General features: G+C 34.3%; 2 protein-coding genes and 1 long non-coding RNA gene across 7 annotated transcripts in view; all 3 read right to left on the bottom strand.

The window, feature by feature from the left end:
* LOC126884820 (ankyrin repeat domain-containing protein 17-like) overlaps positions 1-25,247 on the bottom strand; it is a 247,095-nt gene that overhangs the window by 201,258 nt on the left and 20,590 nt on the right. The window lies entirely within an intron of this gene.
* Positions 1-25,247, bottom strand: part of LOC126884824 (uncharacterized) — a 67,352-nt gene that overhangs the window by 24,829 nt on the left and 17,276 nt on the right. The window lies entirely within an intron of this gene.
* LOC126884821 (uncharacterized) lies at positions 4,799-8,283 on the bottom strand. Its single transcript, XM_050651079.1, has 2 exons — positions 7,881-8,283; positions 4,799-7,386 (listed from the first exon to the last, which is right to left on the bottom strand). The coding sequence occupies exons 1-2, from the start codon at positions 7,888-7,890 to the stop codon at positions 4,901-4,903; spliced, it is 2,496 nt and encodes an 831-aa protein (XP_050507036.1). The 5' UTR covers positions 7,891-8,283; the 3' UTR covers positions 4,799-4,900.

Here is a 25,247-nt window from a genome sequence, read left to right as displayed (position 1 = left end):
AAATGTCATGATTTATCAATACCCATAAAAATCGGGTTACTCCGATGTTATATCTTTCCTATACTATATGTTGTACGGAATTGAGTCATGGACTCTCACAGACGCCACCTGCAAGAAAATTGAGGCTCCCTAAATGTAGCTTTATCATCGAATCCTGAAGATATCTTATACCGACCACGTTACTAATCAGGGCGTTTTGCTGAGAATGCGAAAAGAAACAGAGCTGTTAACCACAATAAAAACAGCAAAAATCGAATACCTCGGTCACATCATGAGAAACAGCGAAAAATATGGGCTGCTGCAACTAATCTTGCATGGAAAAGTAGAAGAAAAACGAGTACCAGGAAGGCAAAGGATTTCCTTGCTGAAAAATTTACGTACGTGGTTCAACACAACAACCACAAAGATTTCTAAAGCAGCAGTGTGCAAAGTACACATTGCCATGATGGTAGTCACTACAAGAAGAAGATGCCTTATATGCCTGGCATACTCGTTTCGATCTTGTGCAGCTCTGAAAATTTTATGGGATTAAGAGGTGAAAGATGTGAACTGAAGAGCAAAATATCAGCAGGAGAATGCTAGAACCCATGGCTGAAGGATCTGAGATGGTTTGACCGCTCATTAGTAGAAATCTTTGGTGCTGTATAGTTTCCAACGCTACTATTGAGATGTGGATCGCAAATCTTCGAAAGAAGACGGCGCAATAAGAAGAAGAATAATGGTATCAAATTTGACGAAATTATGATTCGTAATGTAAAGTATTCAAACGAATACAATGCATCTAAAACCACGAAACTGGTTTGTATACCTTTTCAGAAAAGAATGAATTTGTGATAAGAAAAAGGTTACGATGTTAGTTGTTGTTTTATCTATAACCTTGACAGATTTTTTTAGTTGATGTTACATTAAAATTATTAAGAACAGGACAGAAATCAGTACTTTCGCATTGTTCATATAAATATCTCCGAATAAAAACATACACACTGTTTCATAAACATGACACAGTGTGTGCATTGATATGGCGATATAAAGTGATTGTGTGATGCCCAATGATTTTATAAATTAGCAACAGTACTAACCGAATAATTAAAGAACTGTGAGCTGAACCAGTTCTACTCTGTAATCGTTACAGACAAATCTTTTTTATCATAAAGCTCGCGGCTATATATTTTCACCTACTCTGATTCTGCTATTATTAATTTACCGTACGGTACCGCTTATTAACATTAAACAACTGTTCTACAGGATTTAACTCGGATTAATATCCTTTTTTGCACGATTGATCATTTTTGACTGTTTACCGTGACAGATTTTACGTCAGTAGGTGACATTTACTAGCAACTCGACGGTAAGTAATCCAACTCGACGGTAAGTACTCCAACTCGACGGTAAGTACTCCAACTCGACGGTAAGTAATTCACTTACCGTCGAGTTAAAAAATCTCTTAATTTTAATTTATTTTTTGAAAGAATAAAGAAAACTAACGAATTATTTATTAATATTGAAACTTCTTAGGCCTATAGCCAACATTTTTTCTCTTCAAATACGCGATCAAAGTTGAAAACTTAGAAATATCAATGCCATCATAAAGAAAAACGGTGGATTTAATCATTGAATATTCTGCCCAGAGGCTTCCAGGAGCTTTCAACTGCATGTCTTTGAACGAAATATGCCAATAGAGTCTTTTCTTCGATTCTTAAATTCTTGCCTTCGCACCATTTTTTAAAACTTTGGTAGGTATTTTGATAACGGATGTTAGATTTTTCGGGAATAATTGCGGAACACCCTTCTTCCCAAGCCCGTTCAATTTCTTCAAATTCACTTTCGCTCATATTTTAATTTATAATAATCAAAATTGTACTTAAAATTATTGACAACTAAATAAAAACTCAATTCTCCATTGTTGTTATGCACCCTAGTTACTACCTAACAACCAAAGTATCTATCTTGATAAAATGAATGAAACTAGTCAATATGACGAAAATGTTTAATTTTATAATTTATAATGGTATCAATCGTGCAAAAAACGTTATAAGCATGGCGAACGTTAAGGGTAACCGATCTCAGACAATAATTGGAGTCGTCGCTCCGCTCCTCCTCCAAACAATTGTCTTCAATCGGTATAAAACCCTTACCACAATACGTACATAAATAGATTGAAATGTATTTACTAATTAAATAATCTTAGTTTGCAAATTTGACTAAAACCCCAAAACAGCTCTAACAATTTCTATATTTATAGAAATTTCGAAACAGAAAATTTATAGAAAAAATTCTATATTTATAGAAGCCTTTGAGATGTTGGTTTTTCGAAGGATGCTGAAGATCTCTTGAACGGATCACGTGACCAACAACGAGGTGCTGAGAAGAATGGAACTGAGAGAGAATTCCTAAATATTGTAAAAAACAGAAAAACGAGTTATCTAGGAAATAATTTACATAGGAGAAAGATACAACTTTTTACGACTCATAATGGAAAGGAAAGTGGAAGGAAGAAGAGGCTCAGGAAGAAGAAAATGCTCCTGGCTGAAGAACGTGAGAGACTGGACAGGCATGGACACACATTCGATACTAAGAACCGCTCAAGATAGAGAATAATTTGCTGTAGTTATAGCCAACCTTAAGTAATGGAGAAGACACCTTAAGAAGAAGATAGAAAATATATAATTCAAAATGTTAGCAAACAGCAGTTATTTGTAAAATTATTAATATTGCTAAAATGATTATATTATAAATAATTAGTATTGTAGTTAATTGTTAAAATTAAATACCATTTGTTTCATTCGGAGGGAAAAGTACAGATGACAACAAAAAATTAAAAAAAGCCGAGTTGAAAAGACATTATCACACCGTACCCCGTGTTTAGTAGAATAGCCATTCTCTTATTTGAAAAATTGTTTACTGATTTCAATTCAATTAGTAAAATTTTTTTACCACAAAAGTTTTTTTTTACAAAACGCTGGGCCCCCTTTTGCTTGCGGCCCTAGGCCGCGGCCTAGTGGTAAATCCGGCACTGCGCTTGCGTTCAAAACATCATGCAAGATCATGTTTTGCCATGTGTTGGTTACATTGGATATGACAGATTCATTTAAATGCACGATACTGCTCGATCACATGCCTCTGCCATAGTGAGTAATTATCTTTACGAGGTCCAAATTCGAAAATTGGATTGGTCACCATTTAGCTCGGATTTAAATCCAATGCACATGTGTGATCAGCTAAAACGCCTCATACGACAAAGAAATCCCGTTCCAAATACTTGCTGAGCTGAGCTTGCTGCTCAGGATGAATGGAATGAAATTCCCCAAGGAGGATATATCGAAAATTTACTTGTAAGCATGCCGAGAAGGATAAAACTAGTAATAAGAGCTAAAGGGGGAATACTCGTTACTGACCATGCACTTGTTTCAGATAAAAAGTCTTGTTAAGCAATTTAAATTAGCGTTTAAGTTTCGAGTAAAATAACCTTATCTACTTAACATTAAGCATTATTCTTGCGCACTTTTCTCCGCATAAAAACTTAAATAATTGTTCATTCTTCGCAATAATCGATTTGATTGACCAGAATTTATTTAAAAAAAAAAATAAGAAATTTCCAAAATATGCCATATTTTTCTCAATGAGATTATTTCATTTGAATAAAACATACAGTTTATTATAAACTTAGTCAAAGCAATAATTAATTGTAATAAATTAGAAGTATAGTAAAATGATGGCTAAGCGAAAGGGGATAATTTACGGTGCCGTAAGAGCAGTAAACCCATTGGTTGACTAACTCCTCTACCAATTGTAGATGAAATAGGAGTTAGTCAACCAATGCCTCGTCAGGTTTACTGCTCTTACGGCGCTGTAAATTATCGGCCGTGTAGCCTTAGCCTAATGAGGTTCTTTACTTATAGATATTCAATAATAAATAGTTTCTTTCAGATATTTTTAAATCATTACTACACATTAGTTGACAATCCTATTCGACAGAATAATATAAGGTACATTTCACTGGAATACGTCCAATCTTTACTGTTGTAGCCAAGCAATCGTTGATATTATGGACCAAGAGCTAGCAACGTCGGTAAAAAAAATATTTTAAGACAACTGGTTCTTTAATATATTATTCCCTATGCTTCCTCGAACACCGTACCGGCCATCTGGCTACTGCTACAGGTTGCGTTCATTACTGCGCAGCACACTTGTACAGGTGTGAATTACATATGTCTGGAAATTATAGTTCATATTTCTAATAACGTTTAAAAAGTAATGACAAAAAAATTTTCGTCTTACAATAATTTTAAATTCAATATTATTGAATTTAAAATTATTGTAAGACGAAAATTTTTTTTGTCATTACTTTTTAAACGTTATTAGAAATATGAACTATAATTTCCAGACATTTCTGTGGTTTAAAAAGTACATAATGACAAAAAAATTGTTCGTCCTAAAATAATTTAAATTCAATATATCGTCACCTGAATGCAGAACTAGCTTAACTCACATTTAAGATATTTTACAGGAGAGCGATTTTAATGTTTCAATGTGTCATAATTTAAACAGTATTTGGTTAAATGGTGAAATTATCTCAGTATAGTATATTAGGAACCTTTTAAATGTGTTATTAGGAATGAGACGGATTAATGATAATTTTTTTATAAAAAGTGTGACTTAGGATACTACTGACTTATAAATTCTACTGCAGAACTATTGTAAGTGCGATGTTTGGTACATAAGCTACTTCTGCATTAATACATTTCAAGCTTAGAATAAATTTAAGATTAACATAGGATACAAATAAAAACAAAATCGGTAAAATTTAAAACTTTTTAATTTTTATTAAAGATTTACAACTCAAAATCAAAATACCAAAGAATACTATGAAATGGTCAAATTATTAAACTAACATATTAAATTAATCTTCGTCAGTTTCCTGTTCGGGAATGTTACTAGCTTGAAGATTAGTGAAAAAGTTATGGTATTCCGTAGGTATAACCTTGTTTTCACACAAAAATAATAAGTCTTTATATTTCGCGGCAGGAATTGGAACTGGTGAGCTTCTTAACATTCTAAGTTGATAGGTCTCTAATGAGTCTAACTTTTGGTGGCTCCTTTTCAATTCCAGAGTATTAATTTTTATAAAATCTTCTTCAAAACTATATTTAACGTTAAGTTGGTTTGGGCATTTTGGGTCAACCATAATAACTTTCAAATTATTAAATATGACTTTGCAACCAAGTTCAGTTTTATCCCAATTTTTTGTAGTTTTGGCTAACAGGTCCTTTAAATCGTAAAAGTCCGCCTGAGCCATTTCTTTAATTTTATAAGGTCGCACTTTACACGCAGTCCTTGCTAATGTGTACCACTGCTGTGGACTAAATATAGGGATTTTTTTTGCAGCTCTTTCGATAACCCCATGTACGGAGTCGCACTCATTTTGTGTATGTCCCTTTTCTAGAAAACTGTGAGTAATTTTAACACCATATTTGGCGGCACAATACATGTACAGACAATATATAAATCGATTGCGATTTTGTCCAGTGCAGTTGTCACTATAGAAACTGAATTCCTTAATTCCATTTCGTACCATTTCGTCAATGAAACTTAATATGCAACTACCGATTTCACAAGCACCCCTACATGCTAGCGATTCTGGCCACATGTAGCAGTATCCCTGTTTGTTAGCAGCATCGTACACAGTCAGATTGTAACATGCAAGCTTACGTCTATAGTAGAGGAGAGATACTTCAGCTTTAGGACATAACAATGTTTTTTGTAAGTCGTATATAGCCATGCAAAACGAATTATCAGTTTTAGCCCTCTCTTTATCTAGTTCTTTATTTGCTCTAGATAAGTCCTTGTTTTTAAGATGAGCTTCCATTGCAGAACGAAGTTCTTCCTTTTCTGACGGAGAAGAATTAGACAATTTGTTGCAAAAATCGCACTGGTCTTTTTTGGGAATGAAAAAACCCAAATTAAATTCATTGTTAAATACCTCTCTATATATAGCATAAGAAGCTATGGTATTTATATTGTTATCACTGCAATATGTTTTATATAAACGGTACATTTTGCTGATATTGAGGTCAGGTGGCAAATATTTTTTAGTGCTATTTTTTCTGCAATAATGGCTTTCAATCAAAGCAAATGACTTAATATGATGTCGTACTGAATCCTTAAAATGTTTTGGCAATCGAGAATTACATTGTACTTTACCTCGTAAATCTGCTTGTGGCGATATTGAATTTGAATGATGAGTTTTTTTAACTACTGTTTTGACGATTTGATGACTTATTCCCAGGGTATTTAAGAAAAATGTTTGACATACCTTGATTGTGTTGACTGGACAATTCTCTTGTGGAAAAGTATAAAAATACGACAGCTTTCTACGACTTTCACAAGTATCACCTTCTGGAAGCTCAACTGCATCCTTCTTTTTTCTGGGGTGTTTTGTAGGCTTCACAGTTAAGTTCCGCAAAACAAATTCTCTCTGATAATTAATATCTCCCAATTTCCAAAAATCTTGAAAAATCTGGACGCGATGTTTTTCCTGAAATTTCGTTTGACATTTAAGTCTGCATGTTGTGGGACATGGCGGTTTCATAATCCTTTCTGAAACCTGTTTAGACTTCCAATTTACATAGGCCTTGCCGGAGTTTCGTAATTTCTTTATTCTATTTCTCCTCCAATTATCTGGGTTTCTTTTTCGCTTACGAGACTTGGTGATATCTGGTATTTTTTCCTCAGACACTAGGGCATCCTGCTGGTCTAAATCAAAATCATTTGGATTAAAATCAACATCTGAGCTTCCATCTGTAGCATATGGGTCACTATTTTCATCAGTTTGATGTGAGATGGTCGGTAAAAGCTTACCGGTAGATGTGGATGGACGCGTAATATCATCTTGGTGCTGAAGGACCTGCTCTTGAAGGACACGTGTTGCAAAATTTACAACGCTAGGTGTAGGATTATGGGAATCTTTAGCTTCATCACGTTGCTGCAACCGTGGTTGTTCGATGGATGTTTGAAGATCTATGACGTTATCTAGAGGTGAACAATAACCCAAACAATTATTCGGAGATTGGCGATACTGCTCTGCTTCAGGTACTAGTAGGCTTATGGAGGTAGGTATTGGTAAGTCGTAATATTGATTATAATGTTGGGAAAACTGCTGTTCTATCGGTGTCTCGAGCTGGCAATACTGTTGTTCTTGGTGTACGGGAGAGTGTAGACATCTTAATTCACCTAGATCTCCGTAGTACTGCTGGTTAGTATACAATGTGGAAGGGCTTTCTACCGTAGCTATAGATATGGGACTACCTGCCGTATCATTACTTGATTCTCCAGAATTCTCATGTTGTGTTGGATTCATAGACATGGCCATTTTTACCATTAACGCACCTGCAACAAATTTACAATGAGCTTACAGTCAGCATAACAAGAACATATTAATTGCAGACATTTAAAATTAATTGATACAAATTAAAATACTCAGAAACCAGGACGTACGTTAAACCTTATTTCACTTGTTCAAATTTACAATTTTTGTCCCAATAATAATGTATCCCCAAACTGCCGTCTGTAGCAACGCATTGTTCAATATAAAGAATTATATATTATTTAATAACGAAATATGTATGTGTGGTTAGTAATTCTGCGATATTTTCTCAAATATATCATAAAATATTGTGAAATTCAACACGTGCCTAATAGTTATATACAATTTATAGCACGTGGCAGAATAAAAACACAGCCCTTTAATGCGTACCTACTTTCTACCAAAAGCATCTTAAAAACAAGATTCACAGTTTTATTAATTCACTTATTAGATAAAAATTAGATTCACTTAATAGATAAAAAACTACTAATAAAGCATATTTATTATTAAAACTTACCTCGTTTCATTATTGTTGTTAAAATTCACACTCACTGCAACTCTATTTGGCAAAAGAACAAACGTGAATATCCAACAAGACGATGGAAATGACTAACCGATAGCCGTTGAATTATCCTATGTAAATAGAAGATAACAAAAATAATGTTGGCGCGCATTGTTATTGAAAATGCAGAACAATCCTAACTGTATTTGTATTTACTTAGGATTATTCTGCATTGATAAAATAATGATTTGCTAGTTAGGATTATGATGTTCTATATAGAATTTCTATTAGTAAATTTAAAGTTATGAACTTAAGATTGTTCTGCATGAAAATATACGATATGTATTACCTTTATAAGGAATAAACGAAAAAAAAATTTTTTTTGAGTTAGGATAGTTCTGCATTCAAGTGACGATATCTACAGGGTAATTGATGAGTGTGATAAAGCTCAGTAGATCCGCTATAGTAATAGATAGCAATAAAAGTTAATAACAAAAATTGTAGCCAACTTTCAGCTTCACATTACGAAATTAGTTAGAATGTTACGGTGTTCGATAACATAGTGGCAGACCAAACTTATGTTTTTTTTAAATGGAACACCCTACATTTTATTTTATATTCGAAATCTTTTTAACTTCCATATCACAAAAATATAAAGGTTTATACAGGGTGTTATACAGGGTATTTACAAAGTTATAGCCAATTTTTTATGAAAATCGTAACAAGTTCAGCTCCCTGTATAACTAAAAATATTTTTATTTATACAGGGAGCTGAACTTATTACGATGTTCATTGAACATTGGTTATAACTTTGTAAATACCCTGTATAACATAACAAACCTTTATATTTTTGTGATATGGAAGTTAAAAATATTTCGAATATTAAATAAACTATGGGGTGTTCCATTTAAAAAAACAAAAGTTTGGTCTGCCACTATGTTATCGAACACCCTGTAACATTCTAACTAATTTTGTAATGTGAAGCTCAAAGTTGGCTACAATTTTTGTTATTAACTTTTATTGCTATCTATTACTATAGCGGATCTACTAAGCTTTATCACACTAATCAATCACCCTGATTTTGTATTTACCTGTACAGGTGTGCTGCACAGTAATGAACGCAACCTGTATCAGCAGCCAGATGGCCGGTACAGTGTTCGAGGAAGCATAGGGCACAATATATGAAAGAATCAGCCGTCTTAAAATACTTTCTCGAAAACGTTGCTAGCTCTTAGACCATTAGTCTAGTTAGAGATGGTCATTTACGGCTCCACACCACTCATAAATTCTCATAAATAAATACCAAAATATTTTTTTAATTATTTATTTCTTCATAGCTTATTATAATATTTTCATATTATATTTATTTGCTTATTTCAATGGCCAATAACTGCTTTGCAGCCAATTTTTAGATATTATATTATAATACAGGTATTCCCCAGTACCTGGCCTGTGGGTTCTGGGATTCTCCAATTTATGTGCGTGCAACGGCAAAATTGTTGCATCCGCAATGTGTTTCATCAACACATAAAATACAACCTACACTCCTACACAATAGTTATATAGTTTTTGTATGTATGTATGTGTGAAAAAAAATGGCTTGGATGCGAGTCCCTTAGCCACAGATTTTTATTTTATTTTTACCTCAATTTATTAGTTTTGTTATATTTATACGTATTTCACTTAAATTATTATATTTGTTTCTTTCAAGTAGTTTATGAGTAATTTAAATATTTCCATTTTATGACAACTTAGTAGATATTCTATACTAATTGGAAAATGAACTTGTGTTTGTCGTAAATTGTAATATAATTGATTTATATATCTCTTGTTAATTTTGCATTCCAAGAAAATATGGTTTAACTCTCTAATCGAAACATCACAAAAACAGACTGATGAATTAATTATTCCTAATTTGTGCAGATGTGCCTCATATTTCCCGTGTCGAGTTTTTAATCTGACGATAGTAGAAATATCTTGCTTTGGCAGGTTATATTTAAATATGTATTCAGGTGGCGGAGGAAGTTCTTGATGTAAAGAAAAATATAAATTTTGTGACATGCTTGTAATATTTTTCCATATTTTATTTATTCTAACTTTGACGTCATTTATTGCATCTGTTGATTTATATAGTTTTTGCTTCCTTGGACTATAAAGTTTACATTAAATTTTCGCTGTAGAGGTGTTCTGGGTCTATTTTTTGGCAAATTATCATTTTGCAAAATAATGTAACCTTCAATTTCTTCCGATTTAATTTTAAGGTGATGTTTTAAACATTTGTTTTTGATCAGTTACGAGAATGCGTTGACTTTAACATGAAGAATCTCACTTTTAAATATCTTGGTCTCGATTTATCATTTATATATGCATCTAAAGGCACATGTACCTTCCTTTGTTACCCTACAACTAAATCTGGTATTATTCGAGAACAACGTGTTATTCCAATCTGCACCAGTCTAGTTCTCCCATTCTCTTGCAAAAGCAAATGGAGCTTTACGATGTTCCTTGGATAGCATTTTTTTTGTCGAGGGCGTAAAAGTTTCTAAGGACTGTGCCAGTTGAGTCTACAAAAAGCGATTTCTGCCAAAAAATTGCAATATTTCTGCAATGCTACCCGTAGAATCACTGAAGTTCATTTTTTTCTGTTATTGCAAAAAAGTTGTTTGCGATTAAACTAATTGATGGGGCAGTACAAACACCAATGCAAGAGGTGAGTCAGTACTACAGTTTATAATGCAACATAATTTAGACATATTAAACGTAGGAAACAAACCAACCTTCGTGACTTCACGACGGAAGGAGGTGATTGATATAACAGTTGCCACGACTAACGTGGCTAGAACTGTGAAAAACTGGCATGTGTCAGATGAGGTGTCCTTTTCAGACCATCGACACATTTGTTTTGAAATGACAGGCAATGAGCTTATCAAGGAAACTTATCGTAATCCTCGTAAAACAAACTGGGAAGCATATCAAGCAGACATAGAATATAGCTTAGGCAGGATTAACGGGAAGATAAGGCATACATTGGACCTAGACATGGCTGCCGAACAATTTCAAGAGATTGTCACGTCAGCGTTCGAAGACAACTGTCCGGAGATAGTCAGGAATTCCAACAGGAAAGTTCCCTGGTGGAATCATAATCTTGCAAATCAAAGGACAGAGGTTAGACGAAAATTTAATTTCGCCAAAAGGTCAGGCGAGTGGGGCGATTATCGCAAAGCTCTGACTGACTACAATAAGGAACTGAGAAGGGCAAAAAGAGAATCGTGGAGAAGGCATTGTGAAGAGATAGAAGGGACTTCAGAAATGGCAAGGCTCCATAAAGTTCTCTCAAAGGACCCTCAGATAAGTATTCCCTCGCTCCAAAAAGAGTCAGGTGAATACACTCAGAATGGTGAAGACACCCTGAAAGAGCTTTTCAGGGTGCACTTTCCTGAGTCTGAGACAAAACTGATACCACTAGACACATGGCAAACCGGACTGGATATCATGAATTATGGTTCTAGGGAAAACTGGCATGTGGCAAAAGAAGTTATAAACCAGGACAAAATCAAATGGGCAATAAACTCATTCGAGCCATATAAATCACCGGGTCCGGACGGGATTTATCCAATACTTCTACAGAAGGGAAACGACCTTCTTTTCAAAAAATTGTGTAAGATACTGCAGGCTAGTTTAGGGCTGGGGTACATACCAAAAGCATGGAGGCTGATAAGGGTGGCTTTTATACCCAAACCTGGCAAAATCGGACAGGAAAGGGCCAAGTCTCTGCGGCCATTAAGTCTGATGTCATTCGTACTGAAGACCTTAGAAAAACTGCTCGATAGGCATATCAGGGATGGTGTATTGGTTGAAAGTCCGATACATCGGGGACAATATGCATATCGAGCGGGAGTCTCCACAGAAACGGCACTGCACCATCTTGTACAGAGAGTGGAGTACGTTCTAGAAAACCAAGAGGTGATGTTGGGTGCATTTCTCGATATTGAGGGAGCATTTGACAACACCTCTTACGAAGCGATCACAAGGGCGATCCGTCTAAAAGGAATAGACGAAACAAGCTGTAGATGGATAGACTGCATGCTGAGAAGCCGTGTGATATATGCTACGTTGCTAGGGGATACAGTGTCAGCTCAGGTAGCCAGAGGCTGCCCACAGGGGGGAGTCTTATCTCCTCTATTGTGGAATCTGGTCATGGATGGCCTGATAGCTAGACTCGACAACGATAGGCATCACGTCCTGGGCTATGCGGATGACCTAGTCATCTTAGCCCACGGAAAATTTAATGGTACAGTCAGAGATCGAATGCAACAGGCTCTGACAGTAGTTACAGAATGGACTTCAAATGTAGGGCTTAACATCAGTCCTCTAAAGTCCAAAATCATGAAATTTACTAAAAGAAGGAATTCAGAGGAATTGGGTCCTCTAAGTCTAAATGGTATACATTTAAATCTGGTGAGTGAAGTAAAGTATCTCGGGATAATATTAGACTCAAGACTTACTTGGAATCAGCAGATAGAAAGAATAACGAAGAGAGCGGTATCTACGTTAATGGTAGCCAGACGTACTCATGGAAAAATGTGGGGTTTGAGACCAGACATGGTATATTGGACTTATAACATGGTAGTAAAACCCACAATTACATATGCATCAGTGGTATGGTGGCCAAAAGTGCAGCAAAAAAGTGCCATCATCAAATTAAGCAAGGTGCAAAGACTTGCTTGTCTCGGGATCACGGGGGCTATGAGGGGCACACCTACGGCAGCTATGGAGGCACTACTGGATCTCCCTCCTTTACATATAACAATAAGAGGTGAGGCGAGAATGGGCTATTATAGACTGCGAGAAAACCTGAGCAACGTACCAGTTAAATCAGGACATAGTAAAATAACGAATGAAATTAATGATGCCGAATGGATGATGATTTCTGACCATATGACATCAAGATATATGCCTGAAGTACCTTTTCAAGTGGACATTTGCCCACGAGACGAATGGGACAGAGGAAACTCTCGACCCAGACTGCAGGGTTGCACCTGGTATACGGACGGGTCTAAAACTGCAGACGGTTCGGGCGCAGGAATATTCTATAGTGGTGGAAATTTCAACATTTCTATTCCACTGGGAGAATGTACCTCCGTATTTCAGACAGAGATTTTTGCAATCTTGCAGTGTGCAAGAGAAAACAACCTGAGGGCATTCGAACTGCAGCGGGTTAACATATGCACAGATAGCCAAGCAGCCATTGGGGCTCTTATAAGCCCTAAGGTGAACTCTAGGCTGGTGTGGGAATGTCGACAAGAACTTGATAGACTGGCACAACATAACAGTGTTATACTGGTATGGGTTCCAGGTCATCGGGGCATATACGGCAATGAAAGAGCTGATGCACTTGCCAAGAGAGCATCAGCTACAAAATACCTGGGTCCAGAGCCGGCCGTGGGAGTGCCAAAAAGCACCGTCCGCGAACGAAAAAAAGCCTGGATCCGAAGCCAACACAACTCACACTGGGAGAGTGTACCCGGTCAAACACATGGCAAGATGTATATCGGACGGACATGTGCTAGTAGAGCTGAGTTACTGCTGAAAACAAGCAGGAATCAGCTCAGAGTCATAACAGGTTTCCTCACTGGACATGCGCCAGTTAAGGGTCACCTGCATACAATGGGGCTGTTTCATGGAGACTTGAGCTGCAGACTCTGTAACAGAGAACCTGAAACAGTCAACCATATTTTGCATGACTGTGAGGCATTGGATCGGAGGCGGCAAACACTTTTCGGAGACATCGAAATTACTCCAAAATTATATGGCACCCACCCACTAGACCTGTACAAGCTGGTACAGGGTTCCAGAATTCTGGAATGGGTTTCATAAACAATGGAAGATGTACAATAAGCCAAGTGGCTGCAGTACAACCGGTTCACAACAGACGGCTTCCAGGGAAAAAAAAAAAAAAAAAAAACTAATTGATGAATCGATGTGAAATTTAAGACACATTTTTAACACTATAAGACTTAACTTTCCACGCAATATCAAGGTTATAGATTCATTTTGACACTAGTTATTAACATTTATTGAAAATTAGGGGCCAGGGCTCTAATTGAGCTCCAATTGCTCCAGGGCATAGGATGAATGGTTCTTCTGTACCATCCATTAAATATGTGAAACTTTCTGTTTCAATATCGTTTTCTAATTCAACTATGTGTATATTTCCCTAGGTCTTGCATGTGTGCACTAAAATCAGGAGTAATACCAACAAAAATAAACTAACTGACATGTCTCTGGAGTACAATAAATAAAATAGAAAAGACAGAGATACTAGACATTATTATAGGAGAGAATGTGACAGCTAAGCGTTTATTTTTTATATTATCTTTTTAACAACCTTTACTCTCAAACATAAATGATCTAGCGTTTTTTATAATAACCAACTATCAGAACAATCAGAGTCACACGGTGCAGATACTGAACGCAAACGATTATCGATTTTTTTCTCGGCAATACTGACCTTTCACTGACTACAAAAAAATATTACTTACAGCTCAGTTGGTAATTACTATACTTATTAATAGAAATAGAGGTCTACAAGCCGACTAACTAAACTCGAGGACGACGCTCATGTTTGAATACCAATTGACTGTTGAATATTGAAAAGAGGTGCGATTCCCGCATAGTTACAGATTTCTATTGTTTATTTTCTTGTGGCGAACCGCAATGGTCTATTTACAACTTTTCAATGCTCTATATAAAAAGGTAATGGGGAACTTGCACATTTTTTTTTATTACATAATAATGTTCAGTTTTGTATAAAAATCAGATTTCCAAAATTTCACGCTTCAAAAACTCATAATAACTTAGAAATACAAATTTAAAGTCTTCTTTATTTTAAAGTAGTTCAGACGGCCCGTGACGTCACATAGTTTTACATTAGTTTTTTATATGGTTATATCAGTGATGTGGGAGGGTTATATGTAAGTATATTCTTCTTCTTTCTTCTTTAGTTTATTGGCCTCCACCTACTTGGGTATTTGGCCACAGCATCGTCGCGAAATATGGGAAAATATTTATATTGTAATGACATTTTTTGATCACTATACTTAATAGGAAGTGTGTATTGTACCCTCGGAGATCCGTGGAAAAAATTTACACCCAAAATAACAAAATTCAGTTTGGCAACACTGTGCGAATGTTGATAGTAACATATCCTTTTTAAGATAAGCACAACTGTAATTTAGTCCAAACAAATTAATATATTTTTTTTGCCAACAAAAATGAGATTTTTCAACCAAATAATGTTTCAAATATGATGTGCAAAATAATTTTTAATTGGGTTCTGCGAATGGGCTTGCTTTTTTGTCATTAAGTAAAAAAAAACTAAATTTTACTCATTAAATCAATATTGTCCGGTTATCGTCTTAATTATTTTAACTGTACTAATATCCGTTGAGTATTTATGAATGATTAATAGGTCATTAAAACAATTTATCTCTAGCGGCTTCTGGAATATCTTAAAAATATCGAATTTCATTGATAAAACGCGCATATTCCACCGATCTTCGCTTCGACAATACCTACTAAGTTTCATCGTTAAATACTTATGAGAATAATAATCAGAATAAAATCACAGTATAAAATTAGTAGGTATAATGGGAGTATAATATACATAATATATGTACTTACTTATCTGCTTTAACTCCCCGAACTTCTCCGACGGAAAAATTTTCACTCTTTTGAAAATATGTAGCCACCATACACATATCAACTATTGGGACCGTGCAAGTTCGGCAAAGCGACCTCTATTTCTACGCTCTGTACTTTTATTCGCACTTTTAATTATATTGGCCAATTATATTAGTCCTGGTTGCTGGATAATTGTCAAGACCATAGTCCAAAAAAATAATAAGAAGAAAAAATAAGATGCAGGTTATGTTTAGCAAACGTAAACAATTGTATGTAGTAAATAAAATCAGTTATTAAAATGCAGTACTGCAAGCAAAATACAATTAATTAAATTTACCTTTATATAATAATTGCATATCATATCAATATTGTGGAGCAATATATAATTTTTCTGCGTCAATGACAGAAGGTATGAAATATACGTCAATTTGACAATTTCAATTGACAATATGAATTATTTAAGATAGATGCAATATTTCTCCGCGACTCGCGCACGGTCGTTTCTCGTTTCCCTTTCCAAGTACTTGCACACCGCGAATAGGTAAGTTATCAGACTGCCCTTTACAAAAACCCTCTTCGGTCATTTTAAAAAATATATCTTAAAAACACTCAAATATATCAGAAATAGAAATTATCAAATATATTTATAAAACTTAGTGTCAGTGTCAAAACGAATGCCAAACCTATAAGGGAACTTACACATTTTTTTATTACGTAATATTATTCAGTTTCCTTTAAAAATAATATTTCCAAACTTTCACGCGGTAAAACCTCATAATAGGGCTTTTCATTCAGTCATTTGTTTCGAGCTTCTGTCATGTGTCACATAATATTAATATATCTACGTCATACGTTATTGGTATTTTACAATGATACAAACCAAAGACGTATGACGTAGATTTATTAATATTATGTGACACATGACAGAAGCTCGAAACAAATGACAATCGATGAAAAGCCCTATAACGAAGATAATTTAAAATCTATACAGTCGGAAAAATGAAAGAATACCCATGAACGAACATATAAAACACGCTGTATTTTCCTGTCACCGTATCACAAAGAAAATTGTCCAGTGCAAGTACATGTAACAATAATTATTACATGTACTTGCACTGGAAAATTTTCGTTGTGACTCGGTGACAGGAAAATACAGCGTGTTTTATATGTTCGTTCATGGGTATTCTTTCATTTTTCCTACTGTATATTTTTTTCTGTTTTCTGGCCTTGGTTTAGAAGAACCCTTAGCCAATGTAAAATAGTTCAAACGATCAAAAACGCTTGGGACGTTACATAACTGTATTTTCTACTGACGTTTATAGTGTCTAATTTAAAATTATATACAATTTTGTTTACTTTGTTGGTGCAGAATGTACATGCACAACTATATGACGTCACTATGCGGTTTGGACCACCTGTTTTAATTTGAATTTTTAATTTGAATTTTTAATCGTCTTTAGGGGCCAAACGAAAGACAAACAAAACTTTTTTTATCTTTGATACATGTTTTAAATTATGTTCTGTTGTGATTTATAACATTTTTTTCGAATTTAAAAATGTATGCAAGTTCCCTATTGTTTGACGTGATCTACGAGGGTAGGTTGATATAAAAACTAGCCTTTGATAGAAAAAAACAAGGAACATAGTCCCCTTTTAGCTCGATAGGCGTCACACATAGTGGAAGCGGTTTCCGCTTACGGACAAACCGCGCGAATCTGAGCGGTTGTCGCGCGTGTGAATGTTAACACAGTGAAGACGGGTAAAAGCGAGAGAAATCGTTCAAATTTGTCAGTTGCGTCACAGATTAACCCAACACAGATTAATGTTGGGTTAATCTGCGGTTGCGTCTATAACTTATAGCAAAATTTCGTCTTCTGATGACGATATGATTGCTTTTGATTCTGTTTTGACTAAACTGAAAAGAAAAAAAGTTGGTATACATTTTCTTAATCGCGAAAAATAATTTACGGAGAATATCATCATCTATTTCAAAACTTAAAATAAGATAATTAGTCCATTGAAATGTTGCATTTACCTTGCATTTCTTAGTCCCCCGGCCGCCATATTGGAAAAAGCGGTGCACAGGGCTTTCGCGCTGTATCTCCTAAACTAGCAACTCTACAGAAAATTTAATTACACATAAAATGTAGCAAATTAAATTTTCTACAATTTTACGTCTATTACTTTTTATCGTCAAGTGACCAACAAAAAAGTTATAAACAAAAATAAGACACAATTTTATATAACTTTTTATAAGGTTATAACTTTTTTCCGTTCATTTCACAATAAAATAACATCATAGCGATTTTGTAGAGGATTTTTCCATCAACAATTTTCACTATAAAGTTGTTTAATTTTATTTATTATCTAGGTTTTACAGCGCTCCAAACTTCACCAGATTCTGTAATTCTCATAGGAATACAATAAAAACAATACTTTAATTAAAATTACCTTATGCCGACCACGAAAATCAAATTTAAGATAAATGACTAATTTTGGTCATTTTTATGTTTTTAAGGTCGCTGAATCCGAATATGAAGTTTATTTTTATCTAAAGTTGGTGGAACATATTCAAAAATCAAATTTTATACAAAAATGACAAAAATCAATTTTGATGATTTTTCAAATTTACCTCGCTGTATCTTTGGTCGCTGGAAATATTTCCTTTTGAAAATTTTACTGTGTTATCGTTGAAGTACGTAGATAACAATGAAATTTGTCCAAAATGTTTATACACATTATAAAAGGAGTTGTTAATTTTTAAACATTTTGTCATCATATTCCGTTAGTTTCATGTTTACTTAAAAAAGTTTGAGTGACAAACTTTTTAATTTATAATTTTAACCAACAAAAATAACATATGATTCATGAAGAAGTTTTTTGGAAAATTTTTAGTCAAAATATACAATAGGAAAAAAGTTATGTTACTTTATAGACAAGAGGCACACCCCAAAAAACGCTTATATCTCGAGATCCTGGTCACGGTATGGTGGATGGCTAATTTTGATCATACTTTATGACTTTGATATCACAAATCGTTTTTTCGCTCTTCTTAAGAATTTTGCATTTTGCGATTGCGTCATTCTTCTTCTGGACGGGCGAATTTGTCCTCACAACAACTTCTTGGGCCTTTTCTATATATGCTTAGGGTTATAAGTTTTATAGTGGGGAGAAAGGTCAAAAATAGATTAATAATAGCATAGAAATGTTAAATCATAATAAATTGTATGAATAAGAAATATCTATAGATAGATAAGTAAGCCTAACGTTTTGTTTTTATTGTATTCCTATGAGCATTCGAGCATCTGGTCAAGTTTGGAGCGCTGTAAAACCTATATAAATAAATAGAATTAAACAACCTTATAGTGGAAATTGTTCACTGAAAAACCCTCTACAAAATTGATATACTGTTATTTTATTTTAAAATGAACTGAAAAAAAGTTATAACCTCCAAAATGAAACTTGTTAAAAAATTTGTACTTATTTTTGTTTATATCTCTTTTGTTGATCACTTCACGATAGAAAGTAATAGAAACAATATTGTAGAAAATTTAATTTGCTACAGTTTACGTTTAATTAGATTTTCCGTAGGGTTTGTAGTTTACGAGGTATAGCGCGAAACCCCTTTGCACCCCATTTCCAAGATGGCGGCCGGGGGACAAAGGTGGCGACCCCAAAAACTTAAACTTAAGCTTCTACTGATCCACCCTACACATTAAAGAAATCAAATTGACTCCTCTAACAAATGCAAGGTAGGACCTAAAAAATGTAACATTTTAATGGCCTAAATGAAAGAAAGTGAAATATCGTTCTCCCTCGTGTCCCAAATAGGGGATCTTTCAAAAACGGCAGCAATTAATGATTGATGCCTCCTTATTCATTGTACAAACATTAAAACATTAAAACCGCGCGGAAAAAAACTAAATTCTCATTCGAGTAAAAGCGGTCAGGGGGTTAAAGCGGTTGGCCCGCTCGAACCTGCTTTGACTATGTTCGTGTACATTTAAAGACGTGCATTCATCTTGAAAACCTTTAAAAGCGGGTCAGCGCGGTTTGACCGTAAGCGGAAACCGCTTCCACTATGTTCGCCGACTTACACTTAATAAGACGATCTTCCAAGTTTCTTATACCCTCCGGATAGTACTTTCAAAATAGGCCGAAGCTACAGCGGCGACTTCCGTCGTTTGTTGCGAAACAACGTCCTCCCAGCAATATTTTTTAGGTTTGGAAAAAACAGGAAAGTCGCTGGCGACAAGACCTGGAGAATACGGTGGGTGTTCAACCAATTCATAGTCCAATTCGTGTAATTTTGTGCCGATCTGTGAGTCGGTGCGTTGTCTTGGGAAAGAGCACATTCTTACAACGGTGATAAATCGGCGAAAAAAATCCTTCGGATCGCGCCGTATCATCGCCATATGCTGGGTTTATTATTGGCAACGGTTTTCTGCTAATGCAAAATAATGTGAGATCATACACACGGCAAGGATCTTACTACAATATCTTGAAGATGTTGGTATTCCAAAAATGGACTGGTCACCTTAAAGTCCAGACCTTAATCCTATTTGGAATATATGGAGCATTCTTAAATGGCTTGTAAAATGTCGTATACCTGCTTTAACATCATGTGAAGAGCTTAGAATGGCTCTCATTGAGGAATGAACCAATTTTCCCCAAAGGGACATCCAAAATTTGATAAGTTAGATCAGAAGATATAAAAACTTTCTTACATTTTGTGGGTGTTAGAAGACACAAAATAGACAGAAATTAAAGACAATTTTTTTACTTGTAACTTGTTTTCTATCCCACAATTGAATTGGCAAACTCCGCTTCTCTGTGTGAGGTTCACAAATGTGCAATTTTGCTTCATTCTTTATACTTTTTGCCAAATGACAGAATTTAACACTCTTATGATCTTTCCGAGCTGCATTTATTCAAGAACTAACTATGTATTTTCATACTTTCTATTGTAGATTTAGACACTAAGTAATTATAATGCTCAAAGATTTAAGTACATATTCGTTGTTCATTTCCAGATTTGTAGTTTGACCCTTTACACTCAGTTTTAGTATCATTAACTGTCCGTTCAGGTATACATTTAATCAGAATCGGAGACATACTACAACCTTTCCCTATCCCTTAATTTAGTTAGAAGATGACTATGGCTGCATTCAGCAGAAAACTGTGATGACTAATCGATTACTTAGCGATGTGTAGTCGCTAACGATTCTTCTGAATGGTATACTTTGAATACTGAATGGTACATACGAAATAGGTTATGACAACTGTCACATTTTTCCATTTTTGTTTTGTTGCTGATTTATTTTATCAGCGTGATTTATATGCCTTCCATGATTTACTTAAATTATTGTTTTGTTAAGATAACAGATATCTTAAAATTAGTCTTAAAATATATGTAAAATACACGATACACGTAGTAACGTCATACGTCAATCTAGTCTCGATTCGCTAAGTAATCATATTTCAAAACCCATGTTTAAAATGGCGACCGATAAGTCATCGAATGATAACTAATCGACAATTTATGTGGCATTCAGCAGAAAATCACTAAGCGATTAGTCAGCGATTGCGTCTGCTGAATGCACCCACTAATCATCCCATTACCAATGGGGTGGTTAGCGGGTTTCGCCCAGTTTCATAATCAACTTAAAGTGAACATTACCTAAAGTTCGCTTAAACGTTGACATTTACCCATATGAATAGCATTGATAAAGGTACCAACTTAAAATTAAAGTCCACTTTAACCGATTATGAAACCGGGCGTTAGTCATCAATTTTTTCAGGAGTTGGATTCCAAAACTCATTAACGATTTTATAGGCTATTGATTATGTACTATAGAAAGGAACTACAACGTTAACGGGGTTTTATTACTTCATATGGTCAATGAATCTCTATATATGAAAAAACCGCGGAGTGCTACCATTTAAAGGGGTGCGTTTTTGAGAAATGGGTGAATTAGTCCCTGGGCACAGGTTACATTAGGGTGAGTTCTATGCACTTTTGGTACAAACACGTCTACATAAAAATTGTACCTGGTTAAATTTCCTATCTAAATATAACTTTTTAAAGTCAAAGATACTTTTTTTTAAAAAAATATATTCAAAAGAAAAAGCCCAAAGAAACCCAAAAGAAAGAAATTTTGTTTTTTGTCCCATAACTTTTGTCCACGGGGATATAGGTATAGACATTGCTTCACAGAAAAAAAACTTACATATTTTCTTTTTAAAATGATGCTTAGTAGAGGTCGTTAGGAATTACAGTTTTCGCAATATGATTTTTCAAAGTTCGCCACTCACAGCAATTTTGGGCAATTTTCCTTGTTATTTCGCAAATATTTTTCTGTAACTTTTTTCTACGCAACTTTAGGCATATGCAATGGTACATGTAAGAGGAATATAAATCAATTACCTTTAAAATGTTCTACTGTATAATGTTGTACGACTTCGTTTAAAGAGGTTATCTTTTTCAAGATTTTATACTTTTAACAAGTTTTTATATTTTTTACGATTATTTTTTAAATTTCCCATTATAACTTTTTTTCTTCTACATTTAGGTATATATTATATAATAAAAAAGAAAGCTTATTCTGTTTACTTTAAAATGGTGTATTATAAAAAATTCTAGGATTATTTTTGAATAAGATATGCTTTTTCAAAATGTAATAGTTTGCAACGATTTTTGATTTTAGGATTATTTTTTAAATTTCTCCTTATAACTTTTTTATGTGATTGTGTGTCATGATTGAATCTTATTTTTTATAGGTAATACTTTGGATCCACTTGACTCGGCCGGGCAAACTTCAAAATATGGATTAATTCCAATATTTACTGTCAAAGCTCCTGCACCACAAGCTTTGCTTGAAAAAATAGCATGTAAATGTACCAAAGGATGTACAAAAAACTGCGGTTGTAGGAAGATAGGAATTAGTTTTTCAATATTCTGCAAAGGGTGCATGTGCATGGGTACTAATTGTGGGACTCTAAGATAACTGAGGTGTCAGAGGAAGATATTGAAGCTAATGCTAACGAAGAGATGGACTTTGATTTTGAAATTTTTTAAATGTCAACGTTTAAATAATTTTAACTAAAGTGATGTTTTCTAAGACTAATGTTTATGTAATTTTTGTAAAAGAAATAATTTTAAATAATACAGGTAAAAAAATATCAAAGAATCACTCGGTTTCCATTATTTAAATATAGCTGATACACCATTTTAAAGAACATAAAGTAAGCCCTCTTTATTCAGCAATATATAGTATATTCATGTACAAGAAAAAAAAAGTTATAATGAGAAATTTAAAAAATAATCCTAAAATCAAAAATCGTTGCAAGTACTTATTACATTTTGAAAAATAATATCTTATTCAAAAATAATCCTCGAATTTTTTGTAATACAAAATTTTAAAGTAAACAAAATAAGCTTTTTTTATTATATAATATAATATATACCTAAATGTAGAAGAAAAAAAGTTATAATGAGAAATTTCAAAAATAATCGTAAAAAATGTAAAAAATAATATTTTTTTTATATTAGGTATTATATTATATTATATAATATAATATTATATTATATATACTATATAATATAATATATAATATACAATATATCATATAATAATATAATTTTATTTTTATATTATATTATAAAAAATCGTTAAAAGTATAAAACTTTGAAAAACCATAATCTCCTTAAAAAAAGTCGTACAACGTTAGACAGTAGACCATTTTAAAGCTAATTGATTTCTATTTCTATTACGTGTACCATTTCATATACCTAAAGTTACGTGGAAAAAAGTTACAGAACAATATTTGCGAAATTACAAGGAAAATTGCCCAAAATTGCTGTGAGTGGCGAACTTTGAAAAATCATATTTCGAAAACTATAAATCCTAATTACCTCTACTACACAACATTTTAAAGAAGAAATATGTAGATTTTTTTTCTGTAAAGCAATGTCTATACCTATATCCTCGTGGACAAAAGTTATGGGACAAAAAACAAAATTTCTTTCTTTTGGGTTTCTTTGTGCTTTTTCTTTTGAATATATTTTTAAAAAAAAAGGTATCATTGACTTTAAAAAGCGATATTTAGATAGGAAATTTAACCAGGAACAATTTTTATGTAGGTATGTTTATACCAAAAGTGCATAGAACTCACCCTAATGTAACCTGTGCCCAGGGACTAATTCACCCATTTCTCAAAAACGCACCCCTTTAAATGGTAGCACTCCGCGGTTTTTTCATATATAGATGTCCATTGACCATATGAAATAATAAAACCCCGTTAACGTTGTAGTTCCTTTTAGCTATCTTATTTTGTATATAATCAATAGCCTATTAATTTACTCGTGATTTCTTATTAATCCTTAAAATATTTCCCGCTAAAAGTATTTTCAAATAGTCACCCAAGATACAATGATTTTCTGATAGAATTTTGGAAGAGTGCCACGAAAATTTGACTTATCACTGCATACTGGACAGATCCAATATTTTTCTAAAGTGTTAGTCGTTAATGTGTTGTATATTAAATAGAAATTCCAATCTGGTCGATTCTAAATTCAAGGAAATATTAAATATTTTATTTAAGAGAGACTATAAAATATATAGCTTTATATGAGTACTTCGTAATGTTTATTTAGTTTTCAATATATTTAAAAGTAATCTAAAAATTACAATCAAGAATACATACAAAGTTTGATCATAATGGGAAAAAATAATGCTAAAGCGCTGGTTTCCTCGAAAGAGGTGCCGACAACCTCCGATCGTAACACTGCGATGATTGACATCATAAAAAACTGTATCATGCAAAATAATAGCGTTGGATTCCAAGGATGCGTTGGAAGCCACCGCTTGCTGAGCTTGCACATTCCATTGCCCCAGTGAAGAACCTTGAATTTTTCACCGTAATCTGAGGTAATTCATCGCAGTGCTACGTCGCTGCTTGTCGGTGCCGCTTTCGAGAAAACCCAGGCTTTAAGACAAAGCAATAGCTTAGTGTCACTAATAGGATTATGTGTCGTTGGAAACAGAGTTAAGGCTGGCCGCAACTTGGCAGGCAGCTTCGTGAGGTGACGCAGGATGAGTCAATGTGAATTTCTGTGAATCACGTAAATAATACTAATACGTGCTAATACGCTAATACCGCAAGTTCCCGCGCAGAATGACGTGAGGAAGTTTTCACGGCCCGTGATCCTGTGCTACGCAGTTTTCATTCCGCAGATTGTCAGGGTGTGTGGAAGTAAGATCCACAAACGCTGAACCGCTGAAGGAAAGAAACACGTCACCTAAGAACAGTAGACGCCAACTTTCAATTTGCAGTGATCCAGTTATCAGCAGTTTTTTCTCACCATGACTCACCTGCGTCACCTCATCAAGCAGCGTGTCAACTTGCAGACGGCCTTAGGGGCGGTATCTTCCATGGTTTCTTTATTTGCTCAGTGAAGCGAAACATTTGCTCACTTACGAGAAGGCGACTGCCACGAAATTCTTGAACCGGAGTAACGTTACGTTACTTTGTGGCGATTGTCGTTGCGATGTCCCGCCAGTCAGACGCAGACTGTCAAAAAATAGCATATGAGTCCTAAAGCCAACTCAGTGAGGAAACAAATCTAGTATAAAGCAAAAGTGCAGAATTCAAAGAACAGCGAAAGCACAGCCTCGGTCAAATCAGTCCTCTTGACGT

This window comes from Diabrotica virgifera, chromosome 5, assembly GCF_917563875.1.
Source record: "Diabrotica virgifera virgifera chromosome 5, PGI_DIABVI_V3a".
Classification (NCBI taxonomy): domain Eukaryota; kingdom Metazoa; phylum Arthropoda; class Insecta; order Coleoptera; family Chrysomelidae; genus Diabrotica; species Diabrotica virgifera.
The sequence above is the reverse complement of the archived record's forward strand: the minus strand, read 5'-3'. Positions and strand labels throughout refer to the sequence as shown.